The sequence below is a fragment of the Pararge aegeria genome, chromosome Z (genome assembly GCF_905163445.1).
Source record: "Pararge aegeria chromosome Z, ilParAegt1.1, whole genome shotgun sequence".
In the NCBI taxonomy this organism is placed as follows: Eukaryota; Metazoa; Arthropoda; class Insecta; order Lepidoptera; family Nymphalidae; genus Pararge; species Pararge aegeria.
The window spans coordinates 7,998,489-8,015,363 of NC_053208.1; the positions used below are offsets into that span (position 1 = coordinate 7,998,489).

Here is a 16,875-nt window from a genome sequence, read left to right on the forward strand (position 1 = left end):
CACTATATGCCCGGTTTATACAAACACTGTTAAAACCGCAACATTTAATACGTCTCCGGAAATTGAACATACAGCCTTGTGTACATATTCTCAATCAAGGCGCACTGAATCGATACGCAATCAGAATTCAACGCATTCCATTTATTAGAATCGAGGCAAATTTCCAATACATCTAGAGTAACCAGTTAGCCGGAAAATCGGGGAATTTTTCGGACTTTAAGTCGAATCTGTTCGCATTGCCAGTCCATACAATACTGCCACAGATATACTGGTCATTCATGATGATAGATGACTTATGGTTGCTACCGCGGAACTATCAGACTTCAGAGTATTAGCAAGATAAATTCTCGTTTGTAAGTATCGTTCGTTAATACGGAAAAACAAATTGTTTCGCAATACCTTGTAAGATATTCAAATTAGGCAAGATGGCAAGAGGGCATTCGATATTAAAACCTAAACGCAGTCTTTAATTAAGATAGAATAGGTAAGCTTTAGGTAGCGATTCCGGAGCGTCTCGTTATGACTTAGCAACACCGCTAGAGGTTTATAGTGTATTCTTGGCTCTTGCCACATGGCTTCACGGAAATAGTAAGTTGTAAATACTTCTTTATTTCTTTTTTTTAGTGGTGTGGGAGCTGGGACATTTACCAGGGTGGCAAAAATCTCCCTGGCTCCCTTTCGCTACCATACCCAGTGGCGTGCACAGGGTTTTTGAACAGGGTATGCAAAAAGAAGAAAAATAGCATAAAATGGAAAAATCCTTTCCCTTTATGAGTAATACAAAATTTTTAGGGTATGCAGTGCTTTTCTGAGTGTATGAAGTGCACGCCACTGACCATACCGTAACTATTCCGACTTAAAGCTAAATATGTTGGTTGGCTCCACAAGGTGGGCGTTTATTACAATATTTTACAAATCCCGTAGGAACCGTGGTTTTTACTGCGACAAAAGTTAGCCTATATTTCTCTCCGTCCTTTCAACTAACTCTATACTAAGTTAAATAGTTTCTTAATTGCGCGAAAGTAGGACAATCGAACACAATTTCGCATTTAAAATATAAGTAAGGATTTTATGATCATGGTCATCGATCGGACACGACGCATTTCAGTAATTTCGTGTCCCGAAAATATATCCACAAGTCTGGTGACCAGAAAGCTGGTGCTTATTTAGCCCAACGATTTAGTCTATCAATTCAGAGTAGCAATAAAGTTGTGGGTACTATGCCTATTAGTGGCATAGCAGTTGAACTTCGTATATGAACCCCGACGCAAAAAGATGGGTTGTTATAAGTTTCAAATGTGTGTGTTTTCTGTGGCATTATATTTCCGAAACAGATGAACCGGTGTTGAATATGTTTTGTTTGTTTTAAACGTGAATTAGTCGGGAGTGTTCTTAGCTATGTTTCGCCACAAAATGGCGGATTATGTATTGTTTCACAACTCCCTCAATATGGGTATCAAACGAAAGGTAGTGAGTACTAGAATGATGTCCAAAATATTGAAAGACAGGGTCCTTAAATTTTAAATTTATTGTTATTTTGTTTGAACATCCATACTAATATTATAAATGCGAAAGTGTGTCTGTTACCTTTGTTCGGCTCAACTGTGGATCTTGATATAATTTGGCACGCATGCACTTAGCATCCTTGAGAAGAAAGGACTTACGATCATATTAGTAACCCAGATGTAGATGACTGATGAGGACCAAGACATACCTATGTTATATTACTAATTGTTGCTGGCGTTCTTCGTCCGCTTTTATAACGGCTTTTTATAAATCCCGTGGAAACCGTTTGTTTCTCTGGGACACAAGGTAACCTATATTACCTACTTTCCGTCTTTTCAACTAATTCCATGCCAAAAATCAAGTTGAATTCTTGCTTAGTTTGGGTTAAGAAAGGACAAACGAACAGACACACTTTCGCCTTTAATTAATTATTTAATAATAAATGTGGTTTAATACTAATTACCACGAATCTAATCCTTCACTGATTCGCGCCGAAACCAATCACAAACGTGCTGCGCCTATTTGCGCGATCAATTTGGCTCGGTGCCCCTCGGCTACTAATTAGCTAATGGACTACCAGGATATCAGAACCGTACATGTTGCTATTTTATGAAATATGGTTTCGGTCGGAAGTTGATAGGCTTTAATTTGGTTAGGATTAGCTCGATAGTTATAGTCGGTAAAGTCTATTGTTGGCCGTTATAGATTGATTCCGTGTGGTGAGGGCATTTTTTTTTAAATTTATATACTAGCGCTTTAACACAATCACACCCGAAAATAAGTGATGTTGCCTAAGATGGCTTGCGCTTTCCTAGGACATGCCTATTCACTATTGATTTTATGGAACGCATATAGCAGGTTTTGGGGAAGAAGGAAGCCGGAATGGCATTCCAGAACACCAGATCGAGGCAGATCAGAATCCAAGGAAGATGTCCAGTAGCTATGACAGTGTAGGTTATTGATGAAGGTCCATAGTTACTTAAATATCAAACGGAGCTAAGAGGTCATCAGACTTGAAAATTGCTTTGAATTAAAGTTTATCTAGAGTGCTGCAAAGCAGTTATAATAGCCTTAGGACCTAGGCTCCACTTTCGGGGGCCAAATTCGAATCCCACCTCTAACTTTCCTATGTTATTTGCGTTTTAAGCAATTCAATATAACTTGCTTCAACGGTGTGGAAAAACATCTTGAGGGAACCCGCAGGCCTTGCATGCAGGCATTCAAAGTCCACCAATCCACACTTAGCCAGCTTGGTGCACTCAGGACAAAATCCTTCTCAATTTACGATGTGACCCGTGCCCTTTAGTTGGTCTGTATTGTGCTGATATAATGAAAAATAAGAAAACTCATAGTCACTCAGCTGGTAATGGAGAGAGCTAAACTTGGAGTATCACCGTGATAAAGTTATGTGCATTTGAGTGATTAAAATTTTACTTGCTGAATAAAGTCGTGAACCCTTCACGCCTGAGAGTTCTCGTTAATGTGAAGGCCACCACTCCTGGCCTGGGCCAGCGTGGAGTGGACTAAGGCCTAAAACTCTTCTCATTGTGGCAGGAGACCCGTAGGATCGCCAACGAGTCTGCCCAGCTCGGACAACCTTTTTGGGAGAGGCCTTTAGTCTAACAGTGGACTGTGATAGATTATTGATGAAGGTTGGTAGTTACTTGAATATCAAACCCAGCTGAAGGTAAAACCAAACTTTGTTTCAAACTAAAGTTTTTCTAGAGTACTGCAAGAGCCGCAAGGTCCACGAGAGCCGCACTCAACGAGTAGCGTTCGAGGCGATCACAACGGCCAATAATGTAATCTCGTCCCCAGTTAAAGGGACGCTGCGCTGGCAATGAAATAGGTATAATTATTTCAAAATAGTCCTACTGTCCCCATCTATCTATTATAACGGCTACATTGGGATTTGAATAAAATTATTGAAAATAGTTGCAGCGTCCCCGCCATCTATTCTCACTAACGGGGACACTGAGATTTAAAGAAAAAAAATATTTTTTATTTAAAAAAAACCGACTTCAACGTATGCGTAGGAACTAAAAAGCAAAAAAAAATACTTCGATACGAGTGTAACCAACTTTTGTTTCTACCGGCGATTTAATTAAATTTTTGGAACATAAACGCTGCTGTGACCTAAATATGATAGTGAGATGAATTCCCTTGTGGACTTTTTTGTAGGTATGAGTACTTTAATCATTTAGTACAGTTTTTTTATGTATCATTAATAATTTTCCCAGCGCACGCCAAATAATGAACATTAGACGCAAAAATTTGCTACTTTGGGTTACCTACGTTATTTGAGATATTATAATTACAGCTGAACCGATTTCGATAAAATTTAAATGGTCGCACATGGAAAGTATGCCCTTTAAAACAAATAATTTTCAAATCGGTTCTGGCGTCTTCGAGTAATCGGGTAACAAACATAAAAAAGAAATTACATCGATTTGAGAAACTCCCGTCGCGTCGCGTCGCGTTGTGTCGCCCCCGTTATCTTTCACTTACCACTACTTAGGGCGGAAGTCTTATGGAATATAATATATTAAGTGCATGATGTGCGTTTACCTACTACGAAACTATGAATAAGAAAATCTCACACCTCTTGCCCCCTTGCGTTAGTGTGAGATCAATTTAATAACTTTAAATTATTTATGTTCTCGAATGCTATGATTAATATAAATTGATTGTTCAGAATTAATATGGCATTAAATTGGTTTATTTTATCAAGTATTTCTTTACCGCCTAAATCATTCGTGATGATAAGTGATGAAGCTGACGCTTGGCCACATATTTCAAGAAAACAATTTTTTTCTGTTAATTACGACGGTAATTATTGACGCACCGAGCAGGTGGCATATCTCCATCGCGTCCTGAAAATTGCCACCCTGTCAATATGAAGCAAGTGGCGGTAACACTGAAAACGACGCCATTTAAAGCGGAGCACAGCCGGTGCTTGGCAACAGCAGCGGTTTGCGGCAGAAATAAGGTGTATTGATCAACGGCAGTGGCAAATCAGAGGCACTTCCCCAGACTAGCTCTATCACAAAAAGCTCTACTTCTACTACATCAGATCTCTGCAGTTGAACGATTAAAGCAAAACGTTATGACCCTCGCTTAAGTTTTATGGGTACCACGCCACGGAGGGTATTATAGGGAAGAATTTTATATTACTGCCATCTGCCATACCATTGATCTTCAGGGTCTTTAGTGGTATCATTACTTGCACGAGATTCCAGTTAAGAACTTGTTTGTAATTTTTTTTTTAAAACTAAAAAACACGCGTGGTGTAAAAAAGGTTTTTTTTTATGAAATTGTGAAATTTATTTTTCCAAAACTATTATTTTTATTACAGTCAAATTAATCATTCACCATAAAATTTGTTAATGTTAGAAAAATATTAGGCTAAAGATAATGGTTGTAAATTAAAATTAACACGATTCCTGCTTTATTAACTATAGATAAAAATTATATATTAACAAAAATCTCATTTTACAAATAGAAAATAAAAAAAAAAAAAAATGTAATAATCTTATCAAATTAGTGTATTGTCGTTTGTCCTAGATATTTTTAAAAAGTTTAAAAGAAATCACACCGTTTGAAGAGGGCAAAATCATGCCCAAAAGAGCTAGTTACAAACAAACGAACATACAAACAAACATAAGAGGCTAATAAAAAGCGTGTAGTAAATGTTGCGCAGCTTCAAATTATGCATATATAACAACAACACACTATGGACAAAGGTCTTTTGTAGGGAGTTCCAAATTCCACGGTTCTGTTCCGCTTGGATAGCGGCGCTGCGCTTACCAGTTCGGGCCTGCCATTCCAGCACCTTGGGACCCCAACGTCCATCCTTTCTCCGACTATGTGCCCACATATAACAACATATAGTCCTAATAAGATTACATTGCTGATATAAACTGTTAAAGGCAATTCATTGAAGGTGAGTAGGTACCCACTGTGTTTTCAATCCAGCGTAATCGTTTTTTCCGCGTAGCATTTCTAACTCTTCTTGCTTTGCTTTTTGATTGCGAGTTCGCAAAGATTCCATTTGCTTAGATTTATACCATTGTGCGATGCACATATTGTATGCCAAGTTATTATTTCCTTTTGAATTCAACAAAGTTTTTTTTGCTGGGAAAGATTTTTATAGGAATATTATGATATCGAAGAACAGCATTTTATTTTCCATCTGTAATAGAGCTCGTTCGTTTGTTGTTTGGAACTATTAGTTCTATAATAAGTTTTATTATGCTTAGTGAAGAAGAGCGAGAAGCTATTAAGAGCTATTCGCTTTCCGAGATAAAATTGTGAAACAGTAGATAACTATTCCATTTTAACCAAACGCCAATATAACTTGGTTTGTGGGCATAGCTTGGTAAATGTGACCTTGAATAATAAAGAACATTCGTACCAACTTTCATGCGCTATTTCATCGATTATAAAAAATTAAAAAAGTATAAACCTAAAACAAGAACCTTCTTTTTTATTTTAAAGTAAAAGCCGAAATACCAAGTTTCGTGGATAAGACCGTTAACAAGTTAGAACGGGATATACTCGTATATTAGGTCCCTACATTTGATATTGGCTATTTGTCGTAATGGCCATCTTGGTCTCAATTGTCTCCTCTTTGTTAAGAAATTCTAAATTCAAAATTATACAGCTAATTGTGAATTTATGAAAAGCTTATGTGTTTTGACACTCTTCTTTATTTGTTTTTACCTTTTCTGATTATTAGAGTATAGTATAGAGTATCTATCGCAAACCACGTCCGAGCTAGCTTCAGGCTACGGTATAAGTGATAAAACTGTTTTAATCTACTTAAAGGAAATTGGAAAAGCTAGAAAGGTGGGTAACTGGAATTGAGTGAAGCAAACTGAAAAATAAAATAATGAAGGGATTTCAAATGTACTATTATCGGAAACGCTCATCGCAATGGATGAACCCTGGTGAACCAGCCCAATCCTACCACAACCGAAAATAGACTCAAAAAATATTACTTGTAAGCGTGGTGGACTACTTAATGTCGGTGCCGTTCACAACAGCTTTCTTAATCTACCCAGACGATTCCGGCGATGTCTATTGCCAGCAACTGTAAACCATGATAAAAGCTAGCTGCTAAACAACCGAGGCAATTTAATCGCTCAAAGCCACTGAGGCTTCAGGTTACCGCTAGACCACACACTCCACAACCACACAGACGGCTTCGAAATTAGAGGAGCTTCAATTGGAATGTCTAAGACATACATTCCCCGGACCGGGGCAGATAACCATTTTTTTTGAAACTTGGATAACTTCATGAAAAGAAAATCCCAGAAGACCATCGATAACATCATTCTCAGTATGCCTAGACGGGTAGAAACTTTAATAAGAGCACGTGGAGGAAATACACGATATTAATCACCATTTTTCTAATTTAATTAATTGTTATTTTAACATTAATGTTCACTTTTCCCGGTTACATGAAATGTTCCATAATGTACCATTTTTCACAAATAGCCTTTACATGCAAAATCTGTTCTTAATGTGATCTAATTTGAAGTAAAACAAATGACACTTTAAATTACAAAAGAAGTGTAGTAAGTGAATTTTAAATAAAACCATATTTTTTTTAATTGTGGGCCTTTTTTTTGTGTTCCGCTAAATATGCCGGTGTGCATATTTGGTATGCAGTAAGGGCAGGCGGTTTTTTTTATTAAAAAGTTAATCTTTGTTTGTTACTGCAATTAAGGAAGGTTGTTTGTAGTTTGTATCTACTTAGCAAAAGTGCGTTCCAATATTATAACTAGTATTATTTCGGGGGCCAGAAGTTAAAGAAACTGAATCTTAGGTTTAATTTAATTCTCAAAAGGCCTGCAGACTTTTGCACAGGTGGGTTTTTTGCAAAAAAATATTTTCTTTCTTATAAGGAAGTTTGATGACTTTAAAAGCAACGGTGCGTTACGATTTTATAACTATTTAATTTTCGAAGGCCAGGTGTGGGTCGAAACCTAAGCCGGATTGTGAAATTTATCACAATGATTGTTAGCTGGTTTCCAAACAACTTATCGTAATTTTTTGCAAACTCCATACTCCCCCTGAAAAATTTGCTTAATTTGAAAAGAGTTGCCGTATGGCACATACTTTCTTGTATGCATTTATGATGCTAATATTTTATCTGTTACAAATTGCTCTAACTTCATTCCTCATTATTTAACAGCGATCGAAAAAGGTTATCATATAAGAATATAAAAATTATTGCACATATATTATTCGGTGAGATGGTCATAACAAAAAAAGAGAACTTAACTAACTACTAAGTTAGTAAGTTAAAGTAAAAATAAGAAGCCCTTGTTAGACCGTTCGCCTTGGATAAGTCATAACTTTAGTATGTGTTTCAGAATCTTATTTTAAACGTTTTAAATTATCACCACCATCGCAAATGAAAAATATGTAATGAATTATATAAATGAATTTGAAATGTAGAACTGAATTATTTTCTTTTTATTATTATATTAACAGTAATAATAATAATTACTAGACTCGCAGATTTAAGCGCTGGCTGGTTTAAAAAAAAGAAAATATTTTTATGCTTTGTTAGACTTTGAGAACGACTTTGACTTATGGAAAAATCTCAGGCATGCAGGTTTGCTCACGATGTTTTCCCTCACCGTTAAAGCAAATGATATTTAATTTTATTAAAAAAACGCAGATATACCTAACTCCGTAAAGTTAGAGTTGCATGCCGGGAACCAACTCAGACACACCCCAAAAGGGAGGCCAAAGTAGTAACTCCTAGGCTCTCACCGCTTTATCCTTTTATGGCAAGGCATGACATTGGCATATGGCAATAATGAGTTGCGATGTTATAACTATTTCTATTTTGAAGGTTGTGACAATTTGGCAAATATTCCTTTTTTAGCTTCTGTTCATATAGAGCAACATACAGCTATGTTTCTCCATATCTCCGTGAAAGCGACATGATTTGGATTTGGAGGTTTTTTTTAATTTTCTCAATTGGAAGGGTTTTTCGCCTAAAGTACTTGAGTCTTATTTATTTAAATGAATGATTCTTTAATCTTAGAGATTGAATTAATTAGAAGAAAGTACAATTAAGATAATTTAAATCTTTGATACAGGTACAAAATTATTTAGAGAACTAATGATTTTATAATTTCTTACAACATAGTTATATTATTTAGAATATTTACAAAGTACTTAAACCACTTTAACTTATTGTTGTAGTGGCTTGAAATCACATTTGCTTTTTCCTAGTGCATCTGGGCGTTTATGATCTTAAGTTATTGAATTGAATTTGAATTTAATATACTCATCCATGACTCATTTTGGCCATAAATTTAAACACAACTGATGTTATTGTTATCAATGCTTTTTTTCCTGAAATGTTCAGATTTCGTAGAGAGAGAATAGAGTTCGCTTAAAAAGGTTGTGGAAGAAAAGTTTTTTAATATTAAATGACTTCCTTAAAAAAGGAGGAGTTCATTAGTTCGGTTGTTTATGTGTGTTCGTGCAACTGACCTTTAATACAGTATACTATAATATAATAGAGATTCGGGTAGAACTCGATCATTTACAGACTTATTTACAATTTATTTTTGTTCCAAAGAAGTTTATTCAGAAATGGTTACATTTAAATTTGCTCTCATTTTTGAACTCTCCAAAAATGACAGCAAATAAACCGCGATTGCGGCTATGGCATAGATATGCATGCATGGTTAACGCAATCACAAATCAACCGATAGACGTTTATTGCTGGACATAGATAGGTCTTTTGTAGGGAGTTCCAAATTCCATAGTTTTGTGCCGCTTAGCGGGCAAGCGGCTACCTGCGATGCGCTTAATGTCGTCGGTCCACCTCGTTGGAGGTTGAACAACTTTGCGCGTACCAGTGTGGGGTTGCTATTCCAGCACCTTGGGACCCCAACGTCCATATGTTGCCAGGTTAAGTCTTCGTGGTTGGCAGCGGAATCTCGGCCGGAGATTCTTAGCACCCCTTGCCCAGCCGTTACCAAATGGTTTATTTCTCCTTCCCATTACAGTTATGCCCGATAATGACCACGCTGGGCAGGCGGGTAGGTCATCGTAGCGGGTAGGTCATCGTAGCGGGTAGGTCATCGCTAAACTGATCACACCGGCGTCGCTGCTGCCCGACATCGGTCTGTGCCATTTGCCAAGGCAATTCGTAATGGTTATACCGCCACTTGTAGGTCGCGAGAGCCTCGTAGGTTAGACGGCATAGTGCATCACGGGCAGGTGAGGTTGGTAATTCGGGAGACTGACTGGTACTAGCCTCCCACTTACATCCCCTAGGGTATATAGAAATGTATAATTATGGTGGCATATTGTACAATATTATATAGGTATTAAAGATATTTTCAGTTTGTGAAAAAGGTAACATGTACGAGTGTTGCTTTGCTGAACGTGATATAATGCAAATAACAAGAGTACCTAAGAAATACTTCCTAATGATGCAAGAAATTCCTTACAATATTTTAATTAAACTACTTAGTTATAAATTATTTCTATGGTCGTATTCTAAAAAAATCTCATATAATATATTACTTTTGTTAATTGCCCTAAATCTGGCTTATAAACTATTATTGTTTTATTTAATTTATATATTTATTTTTTAGATTTTCCAGGGAAACAACCAGTACTATTACACATTATAATTATGCCATATTCTTTTATCACATAAATCAATAAAGTATTCACAACTTAGTTATACATAAACGATAACATTAACCACGAAATGCTAAGGGGTCAACTAAAAAGCGAAAAACATTAAAAAACAAAAATTTTAAAAAGCTTATCATACTTATTTTGCCATAATTATTTTCCTAAAAGTGCCCATTTTGACGTGACAAATGACCGTCTCAATATATTTGCTGTTGAAACTATTAAAATACATTTTTTGGAAATTTAATTTATAACAGCCCCTCTGGCAGCTGGCTGCCTGGCTAGGCTCCTTTTTTATTCAGAACGTACCTTTGGGTGGAACGGAGTGCTTATGTGGGATTTGAACACACTAAAAACTATGTGTCCCACAAAGGACCTATGGGCGTTAGTATGGAATGCATTTTCGTATTACCGTAGTCCCGCCAAGGGTTTGACAAAGCCCTTGCCAAACAACACAGCTGTTACTACCAGGGAGGCTGTATTACGTATTATACAGCCTACCTGGCGTAATAACCTCCCTTATACATCATCATCATCATCAGCCTATCTCAGTCCACTGCTGGACTAAGGCCTCTTCATTTGCACGCCATCTCGGTTTATGGCTGGTTAGCTGCATCCAGTTCTTCCCTACTTCCTTTACAATATCATCTCTCCATCGAGCTGGTGGTCGGCCAATGCTTCTGTGTCCAGTGCGCGGTTGCCAATCCAGAATCACTCGGCTCCACCGCCCGTCCTCCCTTCGACATATACACGCCCTTATACTCCATTATAAACTCACATTTAAAATTCGAGAAAATGTCTGTCTGTGTCTGTCTGATACAATTTGACCATTGACTTGGTACATGGATGTGGATTTAATTCGCGTTTCTCTGCCGTGATTAACACAAAATTATCAGAAATCGACGGGAAAATATGCATTGCGTGTTAAGTGAAATTCCTTGCCCGGGTTATATATTGTTAGGCTAAAAATTGCAAACAAGATTTTCGCAGTGCATTCAAGCTCTACGAAGTCATACACCCTCCAGGTACTGTTGAGTATAACGATAATCATGGGTAAATCTTAAGGATAGAATTGCGCAGGATTTTCTCACTAGCTGCTAGCTGTAAAACTACAAAGTCGTATCCCCATTCAGTTACTGACCTAAATCGGCGTAGCTTACTAAATGAAACGAAAAGTCGCGCGTCAAACAGATAATATTGTGATTTGTGAGAAATTATTTTTAGGGATATTCACCTCCACCCAACCGATTAACTTAAAATCCAGTACTCCATACTTAAATATGACGTAGATTTTCGTTGCGAAACAACAAAAAAAACATACGCAGCGCAGGAGACGCAGCTACAAAGATAATGGAGAACTAACGACTTTCCGCAGGAATAGTTTGTTCTAAAGGGTTAAAAAGTATCCTATATCATCGTTCAGGTTGCATGCTGCGCAAAATTGCGGTAAGACTTAATATGTTTTTGAAGAAGTTTAAGACATGAAATAAACGTGCAAATCAGACGTGTAGAGTCTTTTGGAATTCCAATTTTTAGTCGCTGGGTAAATTCGTTTACCATAATAATAGTTATACATTGAATGTCGAAACTGGATGAGATCTAACGCACACAAATACACGTGTTAATGTAACGTCAATTCTATAAAATTACTTAGGTTTTATTTTCTTCTTCCTTTCTTGAAACCCAATAATAGTGGTGCTTTTTAATTGTGGCAAAGGAACATTTTAAAATACTATGTTACCTACGCGATATACTCAAACATTATCTGAATAAGTTTACGTACTTCCTACGATTCGGTTGGTTTGGAGGCAAACGAAGACATGGAAGGCCAAAAGCAACATGGAAGCGGTCTCTGAAAGCGTAAATGAAGGCAAACTTATCTTGGAACACGATTAAGTCTGCAGCTCGGGATAGGTCTGGATGGAAAAAAGTAGTCCTGGCCCTTTGCATCACCAGGTGTTGAAGGACTCAAAGTAAAAGACGACGATTCGGTTGGTTTATATTTATTTAATTGGTTTTTTTTTTAATTTATCCGATAAGTATTTTATGCAAAAAAAAACAACTTTACGACAAAACAAAAATAGCCGAGTTCAAATCGGCACAGGCAGGTACCTACATCAATTAAAATGTAAAGAAAGTGAAGGGTGAATGTACTATAACAAAATAATTTCACATATATCATAAACGCTCTTCGATTATGCGAATGTTATCATTCACTACTTATTGGTTATTTTCTTGGAATTGTTATGTACTTGCTACTCGTGATGTAATTTCGTTATCAGTCCCTATATGAGAACTAGTAGGTATATAATGTGACTTGTTTATTTGACCTTTATTTTGAAAAATTCCCATATTGATTATTATTTATATTCCCTAGAGAAGAAAAGTTGTTTGTGTAATTCGGATTTTCATTTTGAGAAATGAAGATGTTGCCATGAATATAACCTCAAAAAGCACATGAAGCCTTTTAAAAGCGTCAAAACATGCGGAGCTGGGTAGAGGGTCCAGGCTTGGTCTAGGCTCTATTAAAAATTAAAAATTCATTAATTTGGCCTACTTTATAAACAATTTTGAAACGTAAAGTATGTCTGTTTGTTGTTACTCTACCACCGGTTCGGAAGCAGATTCACCGAGAAGAGCCGGCAAGAAACTCTGAATCCTTCTCCATTCTTCCGCACTCAGGACCTATACTCTCCTATCCCTCGTATCTAGAAGTGTAGCATTAATAGGGTAAAGTTACCGGCAAAAATACTTTCCAACGTAAACACGCTTTTATTCATTGAATTGGATGTACGGCCGATATGCGCAGAAGACAGTGCGTGGTGTAGTGTCAAGGTAGCGATTATCAATAGTGGAAGACGCAGGATCTAGAGATCGAGTAATACACGTGTAGTCTTTCAGCAATAAATATTAATGACAAATTCGTAGCTGATTTCCGGTGAAACGTTTATTAGTGCTTGTAAACTTGAGGGAGTGGCTAACTGTTGAATTCGTATAATCTGCGTACTTATTAACTTTATATTAAAAGTACAAAATTAAAATCCCATATAAATGTCATTAAGGTTCTCTTTTTTTCGGACTGTGTGTAGCTGATTAACCCTAATGATTTAAACAGCGTAACACTTTGTTGGCGTGCCTCGGAATAGGGCTCAGCCCTGAAATGTTTGGACCCTGAGGGCGCCTCATGTGAGGCCGAACCTTTGTTCAGGGGACGATTAAACTGAAAGGGTTTCGGACGGTGATTAGGTCGCAATAAGAAGAAGAAGAAGAAGAAGAAGAAATACTTTATTGCACACAAACATCAGAATATACATAAAATATAGAATAAACAACAACAATAAGGGTTTCTGAATAAACTTATTTACTCTGCATTCACATGATAATATAATACTAACTTTTTATTTGGTAACTATGACCCATCTACACTATTAACAGAATAACTAAATACAGTAATAATCAAAAACTTAGCTTTTCTAGCCTGGTGGGACGCTTTGGCCGTGGCTAGTTACCACCCTACCGACAAAGACGCGCCTCTAAACGATTTTGTGTTTGACCGATTAGGAATTAGTATGACTACCATACTTTATAACCGGTTAGCACGCTACCATCTTAGACTGCATCATCACTTACCACCAGGTGAGATTGCAGTCAAGGGCTAACTTGTATTGGAATAAAAAAAATTACAAATTAGCATTTCTGCCTCCAGGCAGCCCTACATGGCATTTAATATATAGATCGTAAGGGATAATAAGGGAGATATTACTTTTATAAAAAATTTAAACCACGAGCCTAATTTCCGGGAAATAATACGGGAAAATGCGTAGATATAATTTTTTCCTGAGTCACACATCTTAACCCTACTTGTCTCACGTCTTTTTGTGTGTCTTAAAAATATTTGGCCTTCGAAATCTGCATTTCGCATGTTTTCGTTATTCCGGTGACGTGGGTGATAGATGTAGATCGCAGACAGGGTGGTAGAGGCGATGGAGGAGGTGGTGGCGGTGCGGGTGCGGCGCGCGGCGGTAAGAGCGCGCGGCTGCGTGCGCGCAGTATCGCGACCAGCCCCGACCGGTACACACGATGATTGCGTTTGCGCTCGCCGCCGCGCTGCTGTGCGCGTTGGCCGGCCACCCCGGCGCTGGGGCCAGCTTCCACTGTGCCATGCGCCGAGAGATATCCCCCTGCACCTGCCGGAGAGACGACCACGGTACCGGCGCCATCCTCGTCATCTGCCAGCGCATCAGCACCTACGAGGACGTCGCGAGGGCCCTCACGAGCAAATTCAGCCCCGAAACCAAAATCGGTCTTGACGTATCCTACTCCCAGCTACCGGACTTCGCCGACCACAGCTTCCGTGAACTCGGGCTCTCGATAACGAGGCTCAAACTCAACTACGACAACTTAAGGCAAGTCGGTTTTAACTATGCCATCGAATGTGCTCCCCTTCTGACGAAATGTGTAAGTTCTTTGTTGTGTAAAACGGTCGTCGAATAACATATTGAATCGTGATAATAAAACATCAAAACAGTGCGTGAGTTGAAAGAGAAACAACAGGTCTGTGATAAGAGAAGCGACAGCGATGAGAATCGCTTCGTTATCGAAAGCGTAGGCGGCACCCTCTCCAGGGTTGGCTGCGAATCCATAGCTCTGAAACCACAGGAATAACTAAGGGACACGATTATTACGCTTCTGATTTTTTATATTCTAATTATGTCGCTCATCTTTGTCATTATGAATAAATATGACAAAGCACTTAAATTTATTGCTCCAGTATTTCTGGTGTCCAAAGAAAAACAATTATATTGCCCGTGACCCATCACCCCGGCCCTTACTGATCATATTAATTAAGTTTCTGGTAGGTATTTCTAAACACAATTCATCATGCAGTACCTACTATATCAATTCCCTTATTAAAACACATCAAAAATATCAATTTCCCTGAAACTCTATCGCTTCCAATTTATACGGAATATTGTTAGTCATTAAAAGTCGGTACCTACGTATAGCACTCGTTCGTATATCGACCTACTAGTGTAGAAACCGCCTCCCTTTTTGCCTTTAATTAGGTAGCAGTAAGGTTTTTAAAAACGAAAAAAGTATTTACTGATAAGTTTACTTATAATAACGAACGAATAACTGGTAGTCATTTTCTGATGGCCGTTGAGAAAGTCCAAACTCTATTATGTACATGTTCATCAGATCATAATCAAATCGGAGTGGAGTCACTAGTAGTCCCATTTTAATATCGATAACTACAGGTAATAAAAAAAAAAACAAAATCCGTTCAGATCTGGTTACCAAAAGTGGCATTGCTAGTAGTACGGGAAACATCGTAAAAACTACTTTTATAGAACTATTAATTTAGTTAATTTAGAGTTATCTGTAAAATAGAATTGGCACCAATATCCTCCTTTTGAGAGTTGGTCAAAAAATTGATACGTCAAATATTCAAATTGTAAACATCTAATAACCAGCCAATGATATGCCAATTAAAATTGTGATATGAGACGAGGAAAGCAAGGTAGCTATCTTTTAGTAGAGTCGGCATAAATTCCAATAACATACGGGGATCGCATCTAGGAGACGCAGTGCGGTCGCAGGGTTATCGCAGGTCGGTTCTAAAGCAGTAAACTTGAATGATATCACATTGGTCGTGTCGTATTCACTATATTTACCCATTAATGGTGTACTAACAAATTACAGTGGCCGTTGTTTGCCGAAGTGTTATTGTTTGACAAATGAACAAATCCAGATTCCAGTTAAACAATTTGCAAGTAAACATTTCTCTTTGGAATTTATGTCCGGTTGCATTTTGTTACTTATTCTATATTTTGTTACAAGTTATACTGAATCGTTTATTTTTCGATTGAGCATCTCTCTTTCGTCGGTTTTTTTATTGGCTCAAAAACTTGTTCAGAAAGCAAGTTGAACCGAGTGGCCGAAACCGAAAAAGTCAACAACAGTTGCTCATTTAAAAGACTCTCAATGTACAACAGGACAGTATATCTGGTGTGCAGATAAAAGCGGGGTATTGTTTCAATGCATCCTTGACATAAAAAAACGTTCATTTTATACATTAGCTTCGACGAAAACATCATCAGTAGCCTATAACAGTCCACTGATGGCATAAAAGCCTCTTCCAACGAAAGACTGGTTGGTGGTCGCAGTAGATGGTAGTTAGAGTAGTACAGAAGCATATCGTACACCAACCGCAGAAAGAACAGGAGTGGTGACAACTATATTCTGGTCTGCCGTCACCACACCGCACATATAGATAGGTACCTACCCAATAATATTGTGACATACACGCGAGTTATCTTGTATAGAAATAACTTTGTATTAGAGGGTAACAAATGTCAATACAAACATGTATTAATTACTGCATTCCGTATTCTTCCTGTATTATGCTGTTTAAACTTATTCCAATTATATAATTTTATATAATTTGAATCAGTTAAAAATATTATGTCCCATATAATATTATATAATATTAAAGACGGGTCCCGAGTGGAGAACACGGTTCAGAATACAGTTATGACCACCCCAATTAGTGGCGTGCACTGGGTTTCTTACCGGGGTATGCATACAGGTAAGTTGCGAAAAACGGCAAAAATCCTCCTCTCATACCAGTTAAAAATAAATTTTAGGGTAGGCAGTGCTTTTGTGCATGTATGAAGGGAACGTCATTGC

At 37.6% G+C, this 16,875-nt stretch overlaps 1 protein-coding gene across 1 annotated transcript in view; it reads left to right on the top strand.

The window, feature by feature from the left end:
- Window positions 1-14,229: 14,229 nt before the first annotated feature.
- LOC120636280 (leucine-rich repeat and death domain-containing protein 1) overlaps window positions 14,230-16,875 on the top strand; it is a 38,634-nt gene continuing 35,988 nt past the window's right edge. Inside the window, exon 1 of the mRNA XM_039907692.1 lies at window positions 14,230-14,591. Coding sequence (XP_039763626.1) covers window positions 14,266-14,591 — 326 coding nt within the window. The 5' untranslated portion in view covers window positions 14,230-14,265. The remainder of the gene's footprint in view (window positions 14,592-16,875) is intronic.